This window comes from Eulemur rufifrons, chromosome 9 (assembly GCF_041146395.1).
Source record: "Eulemur rufifrons isolate Redbay chromosome 9, OSU_ERuf_1, whole genome shotgun sequence".
NCBI classification, from domain to species: domain Eukaryota; kingdom Metazoa; phylum Chordata; class Mammalia; order Primates; family Lemuridae; genus Eulemur; species Eulemur rufifrons.
The window spans coordinates 4,990,783-5,012,299 of NC_090991.1; the positions used below are offsets into that span (position 1 = coordinate 4,990,783).

At 54.2% G+C, this 21,517-nt stretch overlaps 1 protein-coding gene across 1 annotated transcript in view; it reads left to right on the plus strand.

Moving 5' to 3' along the window:
- DRC3 (dynein regulatory complex subunit 3) overlaps positions 1 to 21,517 on the plus strand; it is a 34,951-nt gene that overhangs the window by 1,786 nt on the left and 11,648 nt on the right. The window contains exons 2-8 of the mRNA XM_069483218.1: positions 2,170 to 2,346; positions 5,727 to 5,843; positions 9,360 to 9,526; positions 15,140 to 15,290; positions 16,327 to 16,442; positions 17,089 to 17,201; positions 18,717 to 18,891. Coding sequence (XP_069339319.1) covers positions 2,187 to 2,346; positions 5,727 to 5,843; positions 9,360 to 9,526; positions 15,140 to 15,290; positions 16,327 to 16,442; positions 17,089 to 17,201; positions 18,717 to 18,891 — 999 coding nt within the window. The 5' untranslated portion in view covers positions 2,170 to 2,186. The remainder of the gene's footprint in view (positions 1 to 2,169; positions 2,347 to 5,726; positions 5,844 to 9,359; positions 9,527 to 15,139; positions 15,291 to 16,326; positions 16,443 to 17,088; positions 17,202 to 18,716; positions 18,892 to 21,517) is intronic.

Below are 21,517 nucleotides of genomic sequence, written 5' to 3' on the forward strand. Positions count from 1 at the left end.
AACAGAGGTAGGGGGATCTGTCTATTTTATTCACGGCATGTAGTAGTTTAGTATGTGTGTGGACTAAATAAATGATTTTCTGCAAATGTAGAAGGAAAGAATTATCCATCTTTTGCAGATGGGAAAGCCAAGACTTAGGTGAAATGAATTGCCAAAAGATGCACAGTCAGGATTCAAATCCTGCCCTGTTGTACTTAGCAAATAGTATGTCTAACAACAATCTCACATTGCACAACACAGCAATTGCCAGGCTTGACTGAAAGCAAGCTTGATCTCTCACAGGTACCAGGCAGGCCTTGATGACAGGTGGGAGGGATGAGAAGTCAGTTAAAGTTTTGAAATCAGAATTAAGAGTCATCTGTCAAAGTATAACACCATTTTTGGGAAAAAGCCCAAACACTTTGCAGATAACATTTGCTGAAAACAATGCATTAAAATTTCCCCAAAGGCAAGTTGATGGCAAATTATGGGAAACTTTAGAGAAAACTGTTTCAGAAGAATGGGGAGCTAGCGAGAGGCTGAGGGCTGGGAACCATCTCTGGGGGTTGAATCAGTCACCCTAAGGAGGTGGAGCCAGTGTGGACAGATTGGAGAGAGTGGGAAGAAAAGGGCTGAGTTCTTGGAGGATGGAAGGCCCAGGTGGAGAAAGGGCAGGGGGTTCAGGGCTGTGGAGGGTATGCCTCCTCCTGGGGCAAAAGGGAAGGACACACAAGAATTAAAGGCATTGAGATATTTGATTAGGAACAGAGGACACATGTTTGCACAAGTTGCACCCAAGTGGATGGTGGGGGAAGAAGGAGGGAGAATGTTAGAGGGAAGTCTCTAAGACCAGGTGACAGGATTACCAGCCCAACATCAGGAGTCTCTCCAGCAGAGCTTACTGTGATGCAAGGCAGGGCACAGGGGCTGCCCAGCATCAGGGCAGGGGGACGGGAGGTTCAGGGAGGCCTGGATGTTGGGGAGGCATGTGGGTAAAGGTAAAAGGTGATGCTGCCAGGGAGGTAAGGAGCAGGTGGAAAGCAGAGGGGAGGACTGCATTTCCAGAGGCCTCAGGGGGCAGAATCCCAGTAGACTGCCGGAGCATGTGGCTTCTTGAGGTTCAGCCCTTCTGGATGTCCTCACCAAGAGGGCTGGTGATGATGAGAACAAGGTCCAGCCAGGAATCAGGCTCAGGGTCAGCCCAGGGCCAGCCTTGCAGGGTGACTGACCAAATCCACAGATCCCCCCTATGCCTGAGGTATCTCAGCCAGGGCCCTTTGGACCAGTAGCAATGGAAACCTACTGGAATTAGCTTAAGTGGAATAGGATCTACTGTGAGAAACCAGGAATCTCTCACGGGGCCTGGTCTTGGGGACATTAGGGACTGGAAAGCCAGTAAGGAGGAGGCACCATTTGTCTGTGTCAGTCTGTTTGTCCTTGGTCTTTTACTTTTTGGATTACTCAGGTTCCCATCTCTGCTTCTGTCTGTGCATCTGCCTCACCTGCCTCTTGCTCTCTGGGCTTGATCACATGCCTGGCCAGCCCATGCTCCCAATCCCTTCCCCAGCGGAAGCAGCCCGCTCTGATGGGGATGCTCACCCCGGAGCCTCAGGCTCACATTTCCCAGGGGGAGAACATGAATGGGAAGCTTGGGTCAGTGCCTCCCTGCACACTGGGGGTCAGCTTGTGGGTTGTGGGGAAGAGTATGCACATGACTGCCAGGAAAGGAAGGGGGACAAAGGGATGGGGAGCTATAGGCTCACATGCCTGGCTGGGGCTGCCCAGGCAGCATGGTCTATGGTTGGCACCAACAAACCTGAATGGGGATGGGCAACAAAGCCAGAGGCCTGACACAGGGCCCTGGGCTTAGGGGAGCTGAGCTCCACAGGCTAAGGAGACCAGTGTGGACACCAGTCCAGTGGGTCCAGGTAGGGTCCCAGCTGTGCTTGTGGGGTCAAGGGCTGAACCTCTGTGAGCAGTCTCAGATGGTTGCAGGAAGCCCTGGAGCAGCCTTGGTGCAAACGTACTAGCCGCAAGGTGCAGCAGGCTCAGGGCCAGGCGGGAGATAAGCCTCAGAGTGCATGTGGCTGCCATGATGTTCCATGACACCTTAAGAAGAGACCTCAGCCAGATCCTGTCCCCAAACAAAGGAAGAAGTAGGCTGTGAATGAGGAATGTGGTGTTTTCTAGGGAAGCCTTTGGGGAAGATGAACCAGCCGCACGACTCAATGGAACCGAGAGTGATGGACGACGACATGCTCAAGCTGGCTGTGGGGGAGCAGGGTCCCCAGGAGGAGGCTGGGCAGCTGGCCAAGCAGGAGGGCATCCTCTTCAAGGATGTCCTGTCCCTGCAGCTGGACTTCCAGAGTAAGTATGCTGGGTGGATAGGTGTGGCCCAGAATGAGGCCCCCCAGCTTTCTCTCCTCCACCTTCAAGCGCCGGATTCCACACAAAGTCAGAGGCCGAGGCACCCACATCAGTATTAGAGCCCACCCGGGTTATAAGGCACAGGGGTGGCATAGATGTTTTAAAAGCTTCATACTTAGTGTCATCACCATTTGAATATCCATAAAACTCCTGATTCCGAATAAGAGCAGAAAAAAAGATAAAATTGTCCCACTCCAAATCTAAGTGAACCCCCAAGACCATGCTGTTTCCATCACACGACTCCACACTGGTGTCCTCGGGGTGGGGTTCCCTGGCAGGCAGAACCTAGGAGGTCCCACGTAGCCAGCAGCCAGGGGTGGGAAGTATGGGGAGAAGGAGGAGCTGGCACTGGAGGAGCAGCTTCAGGGGACATGACTGAAGAAGGGCTGGACATAAGAGAGCCATGAGGCAGGGAAGCACCTCAGGAGTGCCAGGACAGCCCCACGGGAAGATGTGGCTTGGCACCAGGCAGATCCTCACTGCCTCAGTGTCCCCATTTATGAAATGGGATAACTGCAGTCTCTGTCGCAAGTGCCAGTTGGGGGACAAAGTGAGATAACATGTGCATAGTGCCTGGCACGCTCGGGAGGGCCAATGAGCCAGGGCACAGTGAGTCCGGGCAGAGAGGGTGCGAGGGGGAGTTAGAGAGGTGGGCAGGGATCCTGAGACCCTCGTATGCTGTACAGGCCAGGCCACTGCAGAGTGACCTAGTCTGACTCACCTTCCTGCTCTGTGTGGGGGAGGGAGGCTGGCTGGCATCCAGTCAACAAGGAGGGACCCTGCAGTGGGCAAGGCGGGCAGGGCCCAGGCCCCAGCCCCACGAAGCCCACAGGCCTCCCAGAGTGTGGCCTCCAGGGCTGACCACCCAGAGCAGGGAGGGCCCTGAGCCTCAGCCCCTCAGCCCCTCAGCCCCTCAGCCCCACAAGGAGTAAAGGGGTGCAGGATGGCTGCCGCAGGAAGGGCTTAGCGGCTGACCACTTTCCTTTTACTTCCCGTCCCCCACCTAAGGTTCCTTCAGCCAGTATTGCCTCTTAGATGACAGGTACTGTTCTAGGCGCTGGGATTCAACTGTGAGCAAAAAAGACAAAAAACCTTGTCCTCATGGAGCTGACATTCAAGTTGGGGAGACAAATAAGTAAAATGAAGAAGGAAAATAATACTGTATGCTAAAGATAATGTGTGCTATGTAGGAAAAAAAGCAAAGGGAGGAGAAAAGGGGAGTTGGTGCAGGATGCTGTGTTTATAGGGTGGCCAGAGGCCTCACCAAGAAGGTGACAATGGAGCAAAGACTTCAAGGAGGTGATGGAGGGAGCTGCACAGAGATCCATCAGGGAAAGCATGTGAGGCAGCGGGAGCAGCCAGTGCAAAGGCCCTGAGGCAGGCTGGACCTGGCCTGATCGGGGCCTGCTAAGGAGCCAGTGTGGAGGCAGGTCAGAGAGGTCATAGGGTCAGCTGGTATTGGCCTTGGAGCAATGGAAGGTGTTTGACTTTTACAGTGAGTGAGGTTGGGGCCCCCAGAGGGTCCTAAGAGGCAGTAGGACAGGACAGGACTTAGGTTTTCACAGGACCCTGCTGGCTGCAGGAGGGTAGACCGTGGGGGCCAGGGACCTAGGCAAGGATCTAGCGAGACAGCCACTGCTGTGGTCCAGGGAGTGATGACGACAGGCTGGGCAAGGTGGTGGCCACAGAGGTGGATTCAGTGTCTTCATCGAAGATTAAATTGGCTTTTCTGGCAGTCTTGTCATGCTGGTGACTCATCTAGAGCTAACTGCCAAATACATCTCGGTTTGTTGTATTGTTTTGGCTTTTCCACATGAACTGCTGATGCCTAGGAAAAAGCAGCATGCAGGTGTGACAGGGCACCCCAGTGCGTAGGAGCCCCCCAGGGGGAATGGTACTGCAGGGAACTGCCCAAGGGCAAAGCAGGGCTGGGGGGCTCTCAGTGTAGGATCAAGGCCAGAAAAGACACCTGGAAAGTCCAGACCAGAATTGGGAGGTGGCTGAGAGCCTGGAGCAGAACCCGGAACCGGAAGCCCAGGTAGGGATGGTGGCCAGGATGGGTCTGGGAAGTCTGGCCACACACAGGGAACTGGAGAAGCCAGGAGAGGCAGAGCAGAGCAGTCCAGCTCCAGGGGAAAGGTGGTGGCCCCTCAGGGCCTGGGCCTGAGAGCACTGTCCCCACCCCACGGCTAGGAGCGGGACGTACCTCCCCGCCAGCACCTCCACAACCTCCGCCTCACGGGCCCCTCTGAATGCATATTGAAACTGCCTCACCAGATGTGTGGTTGGTAACCGCATTAATTTTTAAACCCCTTTCACTTCTGTATTATTTCCGTTTCTTTTAATGAGCATATTCTAATTTTATAAGTCTTAGAAATCATTACAAAAGCAAATATAGAAAAAAGGGGACATATAAACAGAGCTATATGTGGCTTCTGGGAAAAGCTGGTGGACAAGTTTAGCCTCTAGAATTTTACATATACAATATAAATTTATTTATACCTATGTGTTATTCAGAACTCTCCTGGCTGCCAGTGACAGAAGCCAAGCTCTGGTTTACCCTCCGCAAAGGGAATGAGCTGGCTGTGTGGCCAGGGAGCTGGTCTTCAGGGGCCACAGGGTCCAGGCACTCCCACGATATCGGGAGCCTGCCTCTCTGTTGTATGGACCATTTATCCCGTCCCTACATATGGGCACTTGGTGTTTCCCCCGTTTTTCTGCCCCTCATGTGCCTGTACGTATTTCTTTGGATACACACGTAAATCTTTGAAGATATATTCCAAGTAGAGAAATTGCAGGTCGAAGGGCACAAACATTAACTATTTCAGTAAATGTTGCCAGGTTACCCTCCAAAAAGGCTGAACTAGTTGATTAACCCTCCCACCAACGGAGATACGCTTTGATTATATTTGTCACACTGCAAAAGGAAGGCCCCTCTGCCTGTGTCCTGTGTCCCAAGGCAGACTACCCTGCTGGGGAGCCCCCAGCCTGGCCCCAAAGACAGCTCGAGTGTCTCTTGCCGTGGGAGGGTCCAGATCACCCTCCCCTCCTACTGACCACCCTTCACTCACTGCCCTGCCAATGCACTTATTAGGTCCTCCTGGGGCTCTGAGTGGCAGCCGTGATTTCTGCCCACCCCACACAGTGATAGGGACATGGTGCTCCTCAGTGCTCAGCCCGCATCTCCAGGGCACTTGCATATTCCAGGGCAGGGCCGAGGCGCTATGGGGTCTTTCGCATGGTTGTGTCTCAGTCCTCCACTAGGCTGGTACAAAACTCTAACCCTAGCCCAAGGCTGGAATCTCCTCCGATTATTTCAGACATCCTCCGCATAGACAACCTCTGGCAGTTTGAGAACCTGAGGAAGCTGCAGCTGGACAATAACATCATTGAGAGGATCGAGGGCCTGGAGAACCTCACACAGTTGGTCTGGCTGGGTAAGGCCTCTCCTGTGTGCGTCTGCCCTAATCAAAGGTGATGCCCTGCCAAGGTCATTGCCTCCCCAGGAGACAATAACCATGTGTGACACTCAGCTGCCGGCCCATTATTAGCCCTGGTACAGCAGAGGCTCTGTCTGCTGGGAGCAAGAAAGCTGCTATTTTTTAAAAGTCTGGGGCTTACTCTGAGCAAAGCACAGCAAAGATGTGCTTGGACACACTAGGACAGAGTATTCTGCTCCCTCCTGCCCAACCTCACAGTCTGGGTGGGGCACAAAGGGGCAGCTGTGGACTTCTATAGAACCTAGACTCAGGTAGGCAGATGGCCACCGACATATTTGGCTGGTGGGGCCCAGATCAAACCGGAAATAATCATCGCAGAAGCCAGTGTACATTGAGCACTGAACTACATGTGAAGCGTGGGCCTCTATGCCTTCCGTGTGAGTCTCCCAATCCGCACGTCATTCTCATAGTAGAGATGAGCAGACTGAGGTCACAGCAGGTAAGCGGGGACATCAGGCTCCGAGGCCGCTGCATCAGGCCTCACTGCCTAGGCCACAGGGGGCTTAGTGAACTGTGTCCATCTGCTGGCCTCTTAGGAGCACCCTCACATCTGGCGAGGGGCAGGTGGGCACCCAACAGGGAGAAGGGGGTGGGCCTGAGAGCTCTTCATACACTTTGTCTTATTCAGCCCCCTAACAGTCTCAAAAGATGAGTGTCCATTATAACCCAACCTGCAGAAGAGCAGCAAGGCTCAGAGAGCCCAGGGCACCTGCCCAAAGCTGCACAGCCCGGAGGCCCCAGAGCTGGGACTCATACCCACGCCTGTCGGAGCCTGCAGCCCACATTCCCGCCATCCTGTCAGGCTGCTTCCCAGTAACAAGGGCAACCTGGGGCATCCATGCACCTCCCAGTTTGGAAAACACTCTCAGCTACATTTGTGCCCACAAGCACAAGCGCACGGCAAGCCCCGCCAGGAGTACGCCGCCGTTTCGCAGACGAGGCACCTGAGCCGGAGAGGCTGACCAGCTTGGCGGAGCCGCGTGCTACAGGTAGCAGAAGCAGACCACAGCCAGGTCTTTTGGCTCCCGGGCCCAGGTCTCATCCCAGGCACCCCTCCACACCCCCCAGCACCCATCAAAGCTGATTGCTGGGCTCAGTGGCTCTACATTGCCAGGAGTCATCTGGGATGAAGACAGTGGGCCTGACTGTCCTGACGGTGCCCAGGCCAGCCCAGACCCTGAGCCATGCCCCCACCAAGGTCTGCCATGCACAGGCCATCTGAATGTCGTGGTTTTAGGCAGGAGCTACCAGGCCCAGCTGTCTCGAAGACATAAAGCAAGTGCCCTGGAGCCCCATGAGAGCTCCTGTCTGTCCACTTATCCAGACGGAAACTTGAATACTGGTCCCCTCCCTGACAAGAGCTTGTCTCCCCAGCACCCAGAGCCCCTGCACACACGATGGAAAGTTGGCTTGTTCCTAGAGCCCTCGCAGCAAGGGTCCTGTGGGCTTATGCCCAGTGCTCTGTGGTGTGGGGTTCGAGAGCCAAGAAGGCAAGTTCTGGTAAGGGGGTCTCACCACACCCCCCTCGGGGAACAGTCAGACGCTGGCCTTTGTCCAGCCACAGCACTAGTCAGTCCCCCAGGGACCCAACCACAGCCGGAAGAGCAGAGCTGGGTCTGTGGGGTGCTGAGGTGGGGTGGGGGAGGTAACACTCGGATGGGTCAGCACAGCCCCCCACACCTACATTCACAGGCCCTGCTGGTGGCCCACACAGTCAGCTGCCGCAGCGCTGCTGTGCAGGAGGCAGCCAGCACTGGCTCCCGAGAGCTGGCCGTGCACATCTCCCCGGCCTCGCTTCCAGGGATGCCACGTTGGTAGCTAGGAATTGGCCACGGTGGGAGTATTTGCACCACAGAAATCAGCCACGGCTTCCCCTACTCCATCATGAAACATTTGCCAGCACACCACCAGGGGTGCGCCAAGCCTCCCAAGAACAGAAAGGAAATAATGCAGGCTTGGCGTTTGTTAGACACCAGTTCAAACCCAGCTCTGCCCTGTGAAGTATCTCACTTTGCACTAGGTACTTCTGCTCTCTGAACCCTGGTTTCTTTGTGTGACCTCTAGCACATTACCATGAAGTCCCTTTGAGACTCGGTTTCCTTATCTATAAAATGGGGATGATGATACCTGTGCTAGGAGGATTCAGTAAGGTAATGCATTCAAAGGGTCTTCCATAGAGAAAGGAACAAAGTGTTATCATTAGTCTCAATGTCAACTCGTGAGCACCCCTTATATGCAGAGGAGGCTAAATTAAGATGTTGTTAAACTAACTTCCCAAATCGCCTTTTTTTTTTAATTAAAAAATTTTTTTTAGAGACAGGGTCTTGCTCTGTCACCCAGGCTGCAGTGCAGTGGTGTCATCACAGCTCACTGTAACCTCAAACTCCTGGGCTCAAGCAATCCTCCCACCTCAGCCTCCCCAGAAGCTGGGACTACAGGTGCACCCACCATACCCGATTAATTTAAAAATTTTTTTTTGTAGAGATGGGATCTTACTATGTTGTCTAGGCTGGTCTTAAACTTCTAGTCTCAAGTGATCCTCCCACCTCAGCCTCCCAAAGCACTGGGACCAAGTCCGTGCGTAAGACACCATGTCCAGCCCCAAATCACCTTTTAAATGTGATCGTTTCCGGTTGTCAAGATCGTATTTCCAAGCCCAGGAAAAACTCCCAGTTTTGGCTTCTAGGCCATTGGTATTTCTGTACGAGATTACAGCCCCACCCACCAATCAACCCTGGAAACCTGTGGTGAGGAAAATTTATTTCCAAAGTTGTAGAACTTGGACTGTGGAGGATTCTGAAATCTCCTTTGGGATTGGGGTTGGGGAGGGAGCCTGAGGCAGCTGTGATATAGTGGAAAGAACATGACCTGCCATGTGTCCAGGGAGAAGCCCTAGATGGACTCTGGCCCCACTGTGGTTAGCTGTGTGGCTTTGGGCAAATCACTGAGCCTTTCTGAGCTTCCACCGCCCAAATGATCAAACAGGGAAAAAAATTCCAAACTACCACTCAGGGCTCTCGTCAGAGTATTTCCTCTGGCACAGCCCTTGACAAACTGGTAAATGCTAAGCAGATAGGAAGTGATCTTACTAAAATGCCACAGTGGGAGGGAAGGGGCTACTCCACAACTGTCTGCTCCCACCCCCAAGTGCACTGCTTTAGACCTGCTACTGAGCGTTTTCCTCCCAGAACTTCAGTAGAGCATAGACATAAATATTTGCCCACATGTGCCCTGCCAGGAGATGACTGGCAGAACTGGAGAGGGCGGTGAATGTTTGAGGCTGCAGGGAAGAATCCGTGCCAGGCTTCTAGAAAATCTAGACAGTGAGTCAATTCCTGGCCCCAACAGCTCGATGCTGGCTCACAGAGCACTAAGCAGCCCCGATGGTTTTCTTTCAGGACAGTCTATCCGCTAACCCAGGCACAGGCCCTCACAGCCCTCCCCCTTCCCTAGATCTGTCCTTCAACAACATTGAGGCCATCGAGGGGCTGGACACACTGGTGAACCTGGAGGACTTGAGCCTGTTCAGCAACCGGATCTCCAAGATTGACTCTTTGGACGCCCTTGTCAAGCTGCAGGTGTTGTCGCTGGGCAACAACCAGATCAGCAACATGATGAACGTGAGCGGTGGGGGAGGGCTGGCTGCCGGGGCTCAGAGGGAGCTGGGCCACGAGCTTCGGGTCAAGAAAGGGGTCTGCAGCAAGGGGAAGTGCAGGCTGAGCGTTCCAGAGCTTGCTCTTTTCCTGGAAAAGCCAGAAATCCAATTACTCCATGAGGAATTTGATAATGTTTAAATACCGTACTTAACCCCACACAGTCCCTCTGTGGGGACCGGTTTATGACCTCTGGATCAGTGGAGTCGCTTTCCTGAGTCTCAGGCGCATTTAACAAACATTGTTGCTGTTGGTTGTGGGGCATATGTCCTGTGCTCAGTGGGCACAGAGACAAGATATGGTCCCTTCAGGGGTGACCAGCACACACCCACATAAAGATACAAGGTGTCCCACGGAGCAAGGCCTGTGGGTGGTAGGAGGGCACCCAGAGGTGCCAGGGGTGTGTATGAGTGACAGTGGACACTGGTATTTCAGGGGAAAGCGGGCTGCACCCCGCATACCCCCACCGTGGGCTCACAGCAGCCGGCTGGGGCTGAGACCCCAGAGGGCTGGGGGTGTGGTAGCAGCTATAAGGTTCCTATGTCAGAGATGACCCAGCAGTGACCTTACCAGGTGGCTCATGGCTGCTTCTCCAGCCCACCAATCCCGGGGGTCGTCCAGCATCCTTTTAAAATTCCTTTTCTGTTTACATCCATCAGGCAGCCTGGGTTCAGATCCTAGCTGCACGCCAGGGTGGCTTAGACGAATGGCCTAGGGTGGGTTGGCACTGAGTTGTGACCTGTATTTAAGTCTGTCCGGCAGGGACAAACCCCAGAGGTGCTGTAGTCTCAGAAGTTTGCCCTGCACCCAAGACAGGAGGATGTGAACCCAACTGAGGCTCACGCTTTCTACAGCTCGGTTTCCTCGTCTGTCAGATGGAGATAGTGGCCATTACCCACCTTCCCCGGGCTCTTGCGGGAATCACAGGAAGTTATGAACATAAAGCACTTGGTTCGGTGTCAGGCTGGAGTGTGTTCTTAGCAAATGGAAGACAGTTGTAGCCAAGGTCTTTCCTACAAGAGTATCGGGACAAGAGGTGACCTGATTCAGACTCACTAAGAGATGATTAGAATGTTGCCCTCCAGCAGAAGGAAAAGGCTTCCCAGCGGGAAGGAAGGGTGTGGGCAAGGGCCTGGGGCACTTGGGAATGCCACCTGCACAGCACCGCTGAGAAGCCCCCTGTTCCTGGAAGAGGTCAAGGGTGTGTGGTGCAGGGAGGGGCCGAGGGCATGGCTGGGGCCTCACTGCAGACGGTCAGAATGGCCAGAGGAGCAGTGGAAGCCAAGGAGACTTCTGTGCTGACGCCTGTTCAGGGACAGGTCTGCATTTAGGAAGGAATCTGCCACCGTGAGGACGCATCCGAGGGGGATTGTGTGAATGGCTTCAGACAAGGTGGTACCACCAGAAAGGGGGTGGTGTCTGCAGGTAACAGGAAAGCTTGCCCCAAACTGGCTGTAGCAGAGCTGAGGCAGAGACCTGGGTGCAGGCGGTTTGTTTGGGGTGTGGCTTCGGGAAGCCAGAGTAAGAGAAGGGGAGAGGAAGAACCAACATGCAGGGGTGTCACTGAGGCTGCTGCAGGCAGTGAGCACTGACCCTCCTGGGCCTCGGGAGTACCCAGAGTGCCTCCTGAAGTGACCGCCTAGGGACTGGAGCCTCAGGCACTGATCCCCCTAACAGCTGAGGGACACCCCAGGGGGACTCCCTCCCTCCCCCCAGGCTTCTGGGCTGGGTGGGCTTCTGTGGCTTCGGAGACCTCTGTGAAGCAGACAGTGAGAAATGAGATGGGACGCTGTCAGCAACAGTCTATCACAGCTGCGGCTGAGGCCCAATAAGCTGAGGACCTGCTACAGACAACAAGGACATTAGCTGCATGATTATTGTCGCAGTGAGGGGGGTTATCAGTGGAGCTTCAAGGACACAGGTTCCTTCTGCCTCTGGGCTCCGCCGTCCTCAGCATCTCCCCAAGGCCGATTCTCTTTGTGGTTGCAGTCAAGGCCACAGGCTTCCTTGTCTACATCTGGCAGGACGTAGAGAGCAAGAAATCTGCCCCCAGCAGCAACCCTTCGTTCTGATCGGGCAGTCCTAGGGCCTGCACTGACCCTCAGACCAATAGCATGGTCAGGGGACAGCCAGGCTTGGTGGCTTAGATGAATGGCCTGGTCAAGCACTGAGTTGTGACCTATATTTTTAAGTCTGTCCAGCAGGGCCAAACCCTGGAGGCCGTGTAGTCTCGGAAGTTTGCCCTGTGCCGCATGGAGGATCTAAACCCAACCAGTGCCCTTTCCAGGGTTCAAGTCCTGATCGTCCAGCCTGCCCTCTGCCCCGTGGGGGCAGGGAAACCAAACACTGGCCAGGGGGATGGCGGAGTGAGGCATGGAGGGTGCAGGCAAATGAGTCAGGGGCTGAGATGTGGTCTCTGTGTTCAAGTCTCAGCACTGCCACCTACCAGCTGCCTGACCTTGGCCAGTGAGTTTGAGTTCTGGGTGCCCATTTGCCCATCTGTAAAATGGGAATAATAGTAGTTGCTACTTCATGGGGTTGTTGTGAAGATTGACTCATGCCCAATACAGGGCCTAGCACATAGTAAGTACATGGAAAGTGACATTATTCAGGAATTTTCAGATTAGGGGTTAACCCCAAACAGCCTCAAACCTTGGTGCTTGAAAATACTTCTGAGCATTTAGCAGATGTTCCTGCCTTGGTAGGTCCTACATCCCAGGGCTTACGTGGGAATGAATCTCCTCCAGTTTGTTTTCCTTTGGACATTCGGAGGCTTCAGTAGATCTGAGGCTGTGTCCCTCTGAAGGCCCAGGCCTGGGCACCAGGGGATGTGGAGGGTGTGGAGGGGATCATGCCTGGGCCCTGCCTGAACACCCCACTTCCCCCTTGGCCTTGGGTATTCTCCCATCCTGCCCCTGCAGGGACTGGACAGAAGGAAATCCCATCACCCTTTCCCAGCAGGGTGTTGGGGGCCAGGTAGCCCCTTGTGCACATGGGAGAAGCCAATAAAGCCAGTCCCCAGAGAGAAAGAAGGCCCATGGGGAGGAGCTGCCAGGGAATGCTGAGGTGTCTGGGCCAGATGTTCCTAAGGCCTGGCCACATCCTGGGGACCCTGGGGACCCTGGATCGTCTTTACCTGATCAGGTACTGGCCTTCTTGGTTACTTGGCCCGGAGAGTCCTGACTGATGCCTCTCAGGTATTGGCTCCTAACCCTGAGCATCTTTAATTTTAGTCCTCATCCGCACCACTTATAGGACATCTAATTATATACTTTCTTGTCATCTGTTTATTTATTAGGCTTATTTTTGTTTCTGCTTCTTGCATTAAAAACAAACACAAGGGCTGGGTACAGTGGTTCATGCCTGTAGTCCCAGCACTTTGAGAGGCCAAGGAGGGAGGATCACTTGAGGCCAAGGGTTCGAGACCAGCCTGGTTAACATAGCGAGACACTGTCTCTATAAAAAGTAAAAAAAAAAAAAAATAGTGGGCATTGTGGCGCATGCCTGTAGTCCCAGCTACTCAGGAGGCTGAGGGAGGAGGATCACTTGAGCCCAGGAGTTCGAGGCTGCAGTGCGCTATTATGATGCCACTGCACTCTAGCTTGGGTGACAGAGTGAGATCCTATCTCAAAAAAAACAAAACAAAAACATAGACGTTTAATCAGACATTTGAGCACATAGGGAAGAGCTTCGTTCACTCCTGGCCTCTGTCCCAGCTTCCCCTTCCAGAGGCCCCTGCTGCTTCTGAGTTGCATGTGTGTCCTTCCAGGAGTCTTGTGTTTAGATACTGGGTGTGATTGTCACGCCTGTCCAGCTACCCTCCAAACACCTGCCTTTGGTGTCCCCTCTCCTCCCAAGTCACCAGTGCCCCCTCTCTGCTGCATCATTCCATTACTCAGCCGCAGCATGATGTGTTTCTCGTTCCCTGTAGGTAGATGTCAAGGTCGTTTCCAACCTGTTGCCACTATACACAGGCTGCAGTGGATGTCCTTGAACAGGGGTTACTTTGCGCCTGGATGATAAATTCTATCATCTGTAATTCTATCCATCTGTAAGATAAATTCCTAGAGGGGAATTGCTAGGTCAAAGGATATGTGCATTTTAAATTTGGATGGATCATGCCAAATTGCCCTCAGTAGAAGTAGAACTACTTATTACTAAAAGCCCACCAACAAGGATGAGGCAGCCTGTTCTTTCTCACCTTCTACAACACACTTTGTTTTCAAATGTGTCTCTCTTTGCCATTTGAAAGACAAACAATGGAATCTCACTGGGAGATCTCTTAAAAATTAAATCAGATCCTGTCTCCCGCACATGGTACACACTTAAAACTCCAGTGGCTTCCATTGTCCTTAGAATAAAATCCAAACTCTTGACTGCAGCCCGCGTGGTCTTAACATGAACCAGCCCCTGACCTCGTGTCCAGTCTCGTTTCAAGTCTGTCTCCCAGCCCCTCCCCACCAAGCTGCAGCCACCCTGGCCGTGGCCCAGTTCTCAATACATGCCAAGTCCTTTCCTGCCCCAGGGCCTTTGCCCGTACTGTTCTGCTGCCAAGAGTGTGCTTTCTGCTCTTCCATGGCTGGCTCCCTCAGGTCTCAGATTAAATGTCACCTCCCCAGAGAGACCTCTGAGTCCCCTAACTGAAAAAGGCCTCCCTATTATTTTCTCTCATGGGGCCATCTCCATGTTCCTTATAGCACTTACCCCAACCCTAGTGATCTTATTTTTAAATCTGTTGCTATAAGAGCAGGGACCACATGGGCCTTGTTCACCACGATATCCCCAAGGCCTAGCACATGCCTGAAGCCTGCTAGGTGCCTAATAATGTTTGTTGAGCAAATGAACAAACAAATGACTGAAAGAAATTCATTCGAAAAAGCATGCTAGGTTTCTTTTCTATCTTTTCATAATATAATGTCTAGGTGTTCAGAATATGCTATCCAATGAAGTATTAACTATCTGGTTGACTTTTTCCACATTTTACTAAATATAGAGTATAGGAAGAACAAATAGCAGTTAGTGGAATGTTCTACTGGCTGTTATCCCATGAATCCAAGGTTAACAATAAATTGGGTTCCATTTAATTTAAGATATTTGGACCTTTTGCGGGCTTTACGATGTAAAAAGCCATGCCTGTGTGAGTGGCCACTGATGGCAGCTACAACTACCACTCATGGAGTAGGTCGGTATCTTCTAAATGCTTTTAATAGCTCGTTTCATTTGGCCTTTACATCACCTATAACACACACACACACACACACACACACACACACACATGAATCGTTATACCCGTTTTACAGATGAGAAAATTGAGGCTCACAGATATTAGATAACATGTCTAACATCCCACAGCTAGGATTTGAACCCTAGTCTGCTGATTTTTTGGAAAGCCCATGGCTGACCAGCGTCAGTACTGCTGCCCAGCCTGGAACCCCCACCCTGCCTGTCACCCCACCTAGTGCTGACGTTGCTGTGGCCAGGCTGCAAACTCTGAAAGATTGCTGAGGAGAGAGGCTGCAGGTGTGTTCTCAGCTCTGCGATGGCCAAGAAAACGGGTCTTTCTCCCCCGCCTCTCCCCAGATCATCTACCTGCGACGGTTCAAGTGCCTGCGCACGCTCAGCCTTTCTGGGAACCCCATCTCGGAGGCAGAGGATTACAGGATGTTCATCTGTGCCTATCTTCCTGACCTCGTGTACCTGGACTTTCGGCGCATCAGTGACCACACGGCAAGTGTCTCCCTCTGTCTCGCAGCTCTGTGAGACAGAGCCGTCAGGCTCCCAGGCTTCATGGGAAAGGGGTGTTGAGGGGTAGCCTCCCCCATGCACAAGTAGGAGGAGAGAGCGGGCAGCTCCCCGTCTCCAGCTCCCTCTCCCTGCCTCTGTCAAAGCGAGTCCCGCAGCGCCCTTGCGGGTACTGTCTCATGCATGCTCCCACCCGCCGGGCTCCTTCCAGCATTGTCTCGGGGCCACCTCAGAGCCGTCCTGCACTGGCTGGTTTTCCAGATGAAGATGCTGAGGAGGCCGAAGGAGGGCCAGCGATTAGCTAGGATCACTGGCTCTCGGCCCAGCCAGGATTCACCCCAAGTCTGTGTGACCCCAGGAGCAATAGTAATAGCTGAGCTCTGGAAGGAGTCGGGCCACCGGAAGCCCAGTTCTGGCTCTCAGAGGTGGAGTCTGGGCTGGAGATAGGGACCTGAGTGTCACCCGAGGATCGCCTTGGCTGTACGTGAAGACATGGGCACAGGTGAGATCACCTGGGGTGCTCAGAGTGAGCCGACAAAGGGGCGAGGACATTCCCGGCTGGGAAAGAGCCAGGAGGAGGTGGAGCACAGAGCCAAGGGCCAGAACCCTTGTGACCAGTCCTATGGCCTTTGACTCACTTTACCTCTCCCATTGTCCTTGCCTAAAGATGCCAGAGGGCCTGCCTTGAGGCCTGCTGGGGGGCAGTGGGCAAGTGCTCCGAGGAGGACACCAACTCCGGTGGAGGGGTGCTCCACCACTGGGCCCCCGCCCTGAGATAGCCCCCAGCCTCAGTCTGCCATGCTGCCTTCCTTGACCTCCCTCAGACTCAGACAGCTGCGAAGGGCCACAAGGAGAGGAGCAGTTCTCCTCCACAAGACCTCCTGGCTTTCACAGCCTTCACGAAGGGGACCCGTGCGACACCCCTGCCCATGTGCAGGAGGCTGCGGGATGGCCGAGGCAGTGTGACTCGGAGGAACCAGGCATCCTCTGGTAACGGCACCTCTTCCTATTCCTGGGTCAGAAAGAGCTGGCGGAGGCCAAGCACCAGTACAGCATCGATGAGCTGAAGCACCGGGAGAACCTGATGCAGGCGCGGCTGGAGGACGAACAGGCCCGGCGGGAGGAGCTGGAGAGACACAAGGTACCACGCAGGCAGGCCGCATACCTCGGCCTGGCTCGGAGATGCCCACGTGAGGGCACTGAGCTTGTTCAGCAGAGGTGGGCGGGGGTCCCCAGGCTCTGAGAACACAGGGCCTGGTGCCCTCTCCCCACCTCACTCTGCCCAGGGCCAGCTGCATCGCAGCCCAGACCCCGACCCATGTCTTCACTGGCCTTCTCGCCTCCAGCCCAGGGCTGGAGAGAAAGTGCGAGACAATCTGTCAGAGCTGCTCCTCTCCTTAAGGCTCGCAGGCAGTTCCCCACGGCATGCCAGAAACAGCTCAAGCCCTTAGCTCAGATGGGTGAATTCATGACTGGGCCCTGCTGGCCTCCCTCCCACCACTCCCCACCCCTCCCTGCAGTCAGACTGGGCCACATGTCATGTTCTGGAAACAGCCCGCAGTTTTTGGCCTCTGCACCTCCGCACGTGCCATTCCCTTTGCCTAGAATACCCCCCCCAACCCCCTTCCTCAGAGGCTGGAGCCCAAGTGCAGCAGCCCCCCATCCATGAAGCCTTCACCAGCCCCAGTGCCTGGCGCGGCCCCCCACCGTGTGCCCTCGCAGGGGCCTGTGAGGTGCCCTAGGGGGCCCTCCTTGGAGTCACCGCCCTGGTGTGTTTCTGCCCGCAGGCTGCATTTGTTGAGCACCTGAACGGCTCCTTCCTGTTTGACAGCATGTACACAGAGGACGTGGAGGGCAAGAAGCTGTCCTACCTGCCCGGTGTCAGCGAGCTCCTCGAGGCATATCCTTCTGAGTTCACAGCTGGCTCCTCCGACAGAGCCTGGTCCCTGTGTCACCAGCCTGCCTTGGGCAAGTCCCCTTCCACTCTGGGCCTCGGTTTCCCCATGTCTCTTATAAGACCTTTCAGAGCAATGTACTCCTTGAGACAGGTCATTTGAGCGGCATGGGGCAAATGCTGTCTAGATTTCGGGGACATGTTGAGTGTCTGGTCAACATGGCAAGGGTCGGCCGTGCTTGGCAAGTCAGGTTTTCGGAGGTGGAGAGATTGACTGAAATGCGCACCTACAGCAATGACCCTTATCAGCCACTCTCATTTGTTCCTGCTGTGCACTTGCCTACAGAGGATACAGTTTTCCCAACCACCCACTAGACAAGTGCCATGATTAACTCCATTTCATAGTTGGGGACGCTAAGCTTGCAGAGGCTACACCGCTGTGTGAGGTCGCGCTGTCTGTGGGGCCTGGGAGCCTGCATTCTTCTCTCCAGTCAACCAGAGCCCAGAGGGTGTGGTCAGTACTTGTCATATGGCTATGGCCATGACAACCAATAAATAGGTTTAACTTGTAAGTGGAGGGACTCGGGGTAGACTGGAGGAGCTCCTGGATCTGAGAGCTCTGAGATGAGGAACCAGTCATAGATGGTGACCTTCACGGGATAGAGAGAAATTCTCTCAAACCCCGACATTCTGAAAAGAATGAGGGAGGGGCTCCCAGCCTGGCCTCGCCACCCACCAGCTGGGTGACCTGTGTTTGCCTCTCAGCTCTAGCACGGTGTGGCCATGTGACTTTGGGCAAGGGTTTCCACCTCTCTGAGAATCGGTTTCCATCCCCCCAGGATCACCGAAGGTCCTCTGGGCATTACCTGCCTGACTCCAAGAACCTCTACTAAGAACTCCGTAGGGTAGGTTCTGTTGTACCCTCAGCTGCAGATGAGGAAACTGAGGCCTGGAGAGGTGAAGTGACTTGCCAGAGTGGGTCCCAGAAGCAGTGGCAGAGCCAGGACTTGAACCACGTGGTCTTCCCCCAGCTCAGATACAGCAGCTGAGCACCAAGACAGGCCCTCAGGAGAGGTGCCCTTCTAGATAACACGCCAGAGACAAAAATGCACGCTGCCCATTTCCCCGCCCGGGCTGGCTCTCCGGGCTCGCAGCCCCTCCCTGGCCCCTCAGCTCTCCCAGGAGTCGCTTCTGGGGCTTTCTTAGCATGTCTCTCCTCTGCCCTGTGGACTCCTCCTATGGCCCCTGCCTCCCCCCACAGAGGCCCGTTCCTGAATCCTGCAGGCTGAGGGCGGGGTTGCCCCAGGAACCACATTATCCTCCAAACCTGGGCTGTCTGCAGTTTCTTCATCTGTCAGACGGACCAAGTGAGACTGTGGGTCCGAGTCCCACACACCGTGTTGAGTACACGGCCTGCACTCTGCTCAGGGAGTTACCCACGCCTTTGTCATACACCCCCCGCCCCCCGCCCCTGGTGGCCCGCTCCTGACACAACCATGAGCTTCCTTAACAGCCACTCACCTACAAGGACAAATTTGTCGTCATCTGCCTGAGCATTTTTGAGTATGGCCTGAAACAGCATGAGAAGCGGAAAATAGAGCTTGACACCTTCAATGAATGTATCCATGAGGCCATCCAGGAAAACCAGGAGCAAGGCAAACACAGGATTGCCGAGTTCGAGGAGAAGTACTTGCTGGTAGGCCCCAAGGCCGCCCTGGCTCCTGCTCTATGGTGCCAAGCCCCGACCCCCACTGTGGAGGGACTGCAACTCCTGTGCCCTATGATGACCCCTGAGGCCCACGGTCATCATCCCCATTTGCCAGGGATCACAGCTAATAAGTGCGAGAGCCAAGGTCCACCTTACCCAGAACCACGGGCCACAGCTTCCCTGCTGCACGATGAAGAGCTGTGTGGGGGGCCTGTGGGTCTCTGGCACATAAAATGGCCGTGGGATTCAAGGTTGTCCCCATCCCCACCTCCGTATCATCATCATCACTATTAATAACTATATTAGTATGACCTTACTATTATGATGAGGATGATGACAACTACTACTTTTCTTTTGTTCATTCATTTAACATTTTCTGAGCCCCACTCTGTGCCCAGCCCTGGCAAGCTGGAGCCATGCCAGACATGGTTCCTGCCCTTGTGGGACTCAGACCCAGGCCCAGGCCCTCCCCACTGAGTGAGTGAAGTGGTCAGTGCTAACCCAGAGGGAAGCCCAGGAACCTTGGGGGTGCCCTGAGGGTACCTTAACTCAGGCTGAGGCTTATAGGACAAAGAAGAGTTGGACAGGGAGAAAGGGCTTCCACCTGGGGGAACAGCAAAGGAACGCCCCAGGTGTTTGGGACCTAGCCTACTCAGGCCACAGGGCCTGGCCCAAGCAGGTGTCATTGGAAGGGCTACCAATCTTTGTACTTGGTGGGAATTGTTTCTTTTAGTTAGCGTTACCTTTTTTTTTTCTTTTTGAGACAGTGTCTTGCTCTGTCGCCCAGGCTAGAGTGCAGTGGCCTCATCATAGCTCACTGCAACCTCAAACTCCTGGGCTCAAGTGATCCTCCTGCTTCAGCTTCCTAGTTAGCTGGGACTAGAGGCATATACCGCCATGCCCAGCTAATTTTTCTATCTTTTTTTTTGTGTGTGTGCAAACAGGGTCTCGTTCTTGCTCAGGCTGATCTGGAACTCCTGGCCTCAAGCAATCCTCTCACCTCGGCTTCCCAAAGTGCTGGGATTACAGGCGTGAGCCACAGCCGAGTTAGCATTACTTTTAAAGACAGGATTCTCAACCTGTTCTAAGTTACAGATCTTTGTGAAACACTAAGGAAAGCTATGGACCCTCTTTCTCCTCAAAAACTATTCTCACACACCAGGTTTGCTTATAGCATCAGGGGTTTCAAGGAGCCCATAAAGCTATTCCTCGTTGTGAACATTAAAGTAGAGAAAAATCCCCTGGGAGGGCAGATCTAACAGAGTTGGTGATGGACTCCATATGCTTCCCAGCCCTCCCCACTCCCCCACCCCATTCTTGTCGCATTAGCCTCACTAACGGGACCTCACAATCTGTGGGATTTAATTCTCCAGACCCTCCTTATAATGTTACAGGAAGGAGTGTTACTGCATTCAACCAGAAGTTCGAAACCATCAGCAGAGGAACACACTTGGCTCACATATGTGTTTTATTTGGCCTGCAGAGGGTTTAAAAACGTTTTGAACATTTTGCTGACATTAGAAACTGGCAGAGTTCACAAAAAAAATTGTGGTTGCCAGCTTCTCTGGAGGCAGTTGTCATTCAGTGCCTGAGCGGTGGTTGTCCCCTCTGGACAGGCCATGTCTCTAGTCCCCCAGTCCCTGCCCAGCCTTTTCCGCCCTGACATTTCTTATCTGATCCCGGTAGCCGTTGGGTTTGGGACACCTGGATATTCATGGGCCGGCTTCTCCTGAGGCCTGGCCCGGTGGCCTGGCCCCTCAGCGGCAAGGCCCTCTGAAGAAGCAGGACGTGGGCCAGGCCAAGCCTGGCTCGGAAGGAGCTGCTCTGCTCCGCGGATCCAGTGTGGATCGGGTGTGTGCCTTCACGGCAGGCCGGCGGCTCAGAGGCCACCTTGGACGAGCTGGCAACCCCCCGGGCTCCCCTCCTGGCGCTTAGAACAGTGGATCTCGCCAGCCTGTGCACAGAGTGCGTGAGGCCTGGAAATATGGCACCCACTTAGGCACCCTGGGGTGTGGCCTGGCACAGGGATTCTCCAGAGCTCCCTAGGTGCTTCTGATGCTCCGTCTAAGCTGAAGCCACTGTCCTACCGGTTTTCAAGACCCCACATGCCCTGAGAGCCCCCCTTCCCTCCCCTCACATGCCCTCTCCCACAGCTTTGTCCCGCAATCTTCCCACTCCCCCCGCGCCCCATTACGCCCTCTGTTGCACACGGCCCTGCCCCGGGCCCGGTGGGGCACGCCCCAGGTCATGGTGCAGTCATACAAGGCTTGGGACTCAGAGCCCGCACTGGTGACCCCGGGGCACACCATGGACCCTCTCCTGGCCTCCATTTCCTCAACTGTAAAATGGAAATGACCACGTTGTGGAACTGTAGGGAGGAACCTGCGCGACAAAGGGAAAGCACTTGTGCAAGTCCTGAGGCCAGCGAGTCTGCGTGCGGTCGGGTTCCCTTTGAATAGGTAGTACCCGCACATGGCACAGAACGAGAAATGCCCACGAGGAGACACAGTCTCCCTCCTTACCGCGTATCTGCGTGAGTGTGTGTGTGTGAGAGAGAGATGAAAGTGTGGCATGCACTGTTCCGCACTTTGCTTTCCTGTGTCATCTATGCATC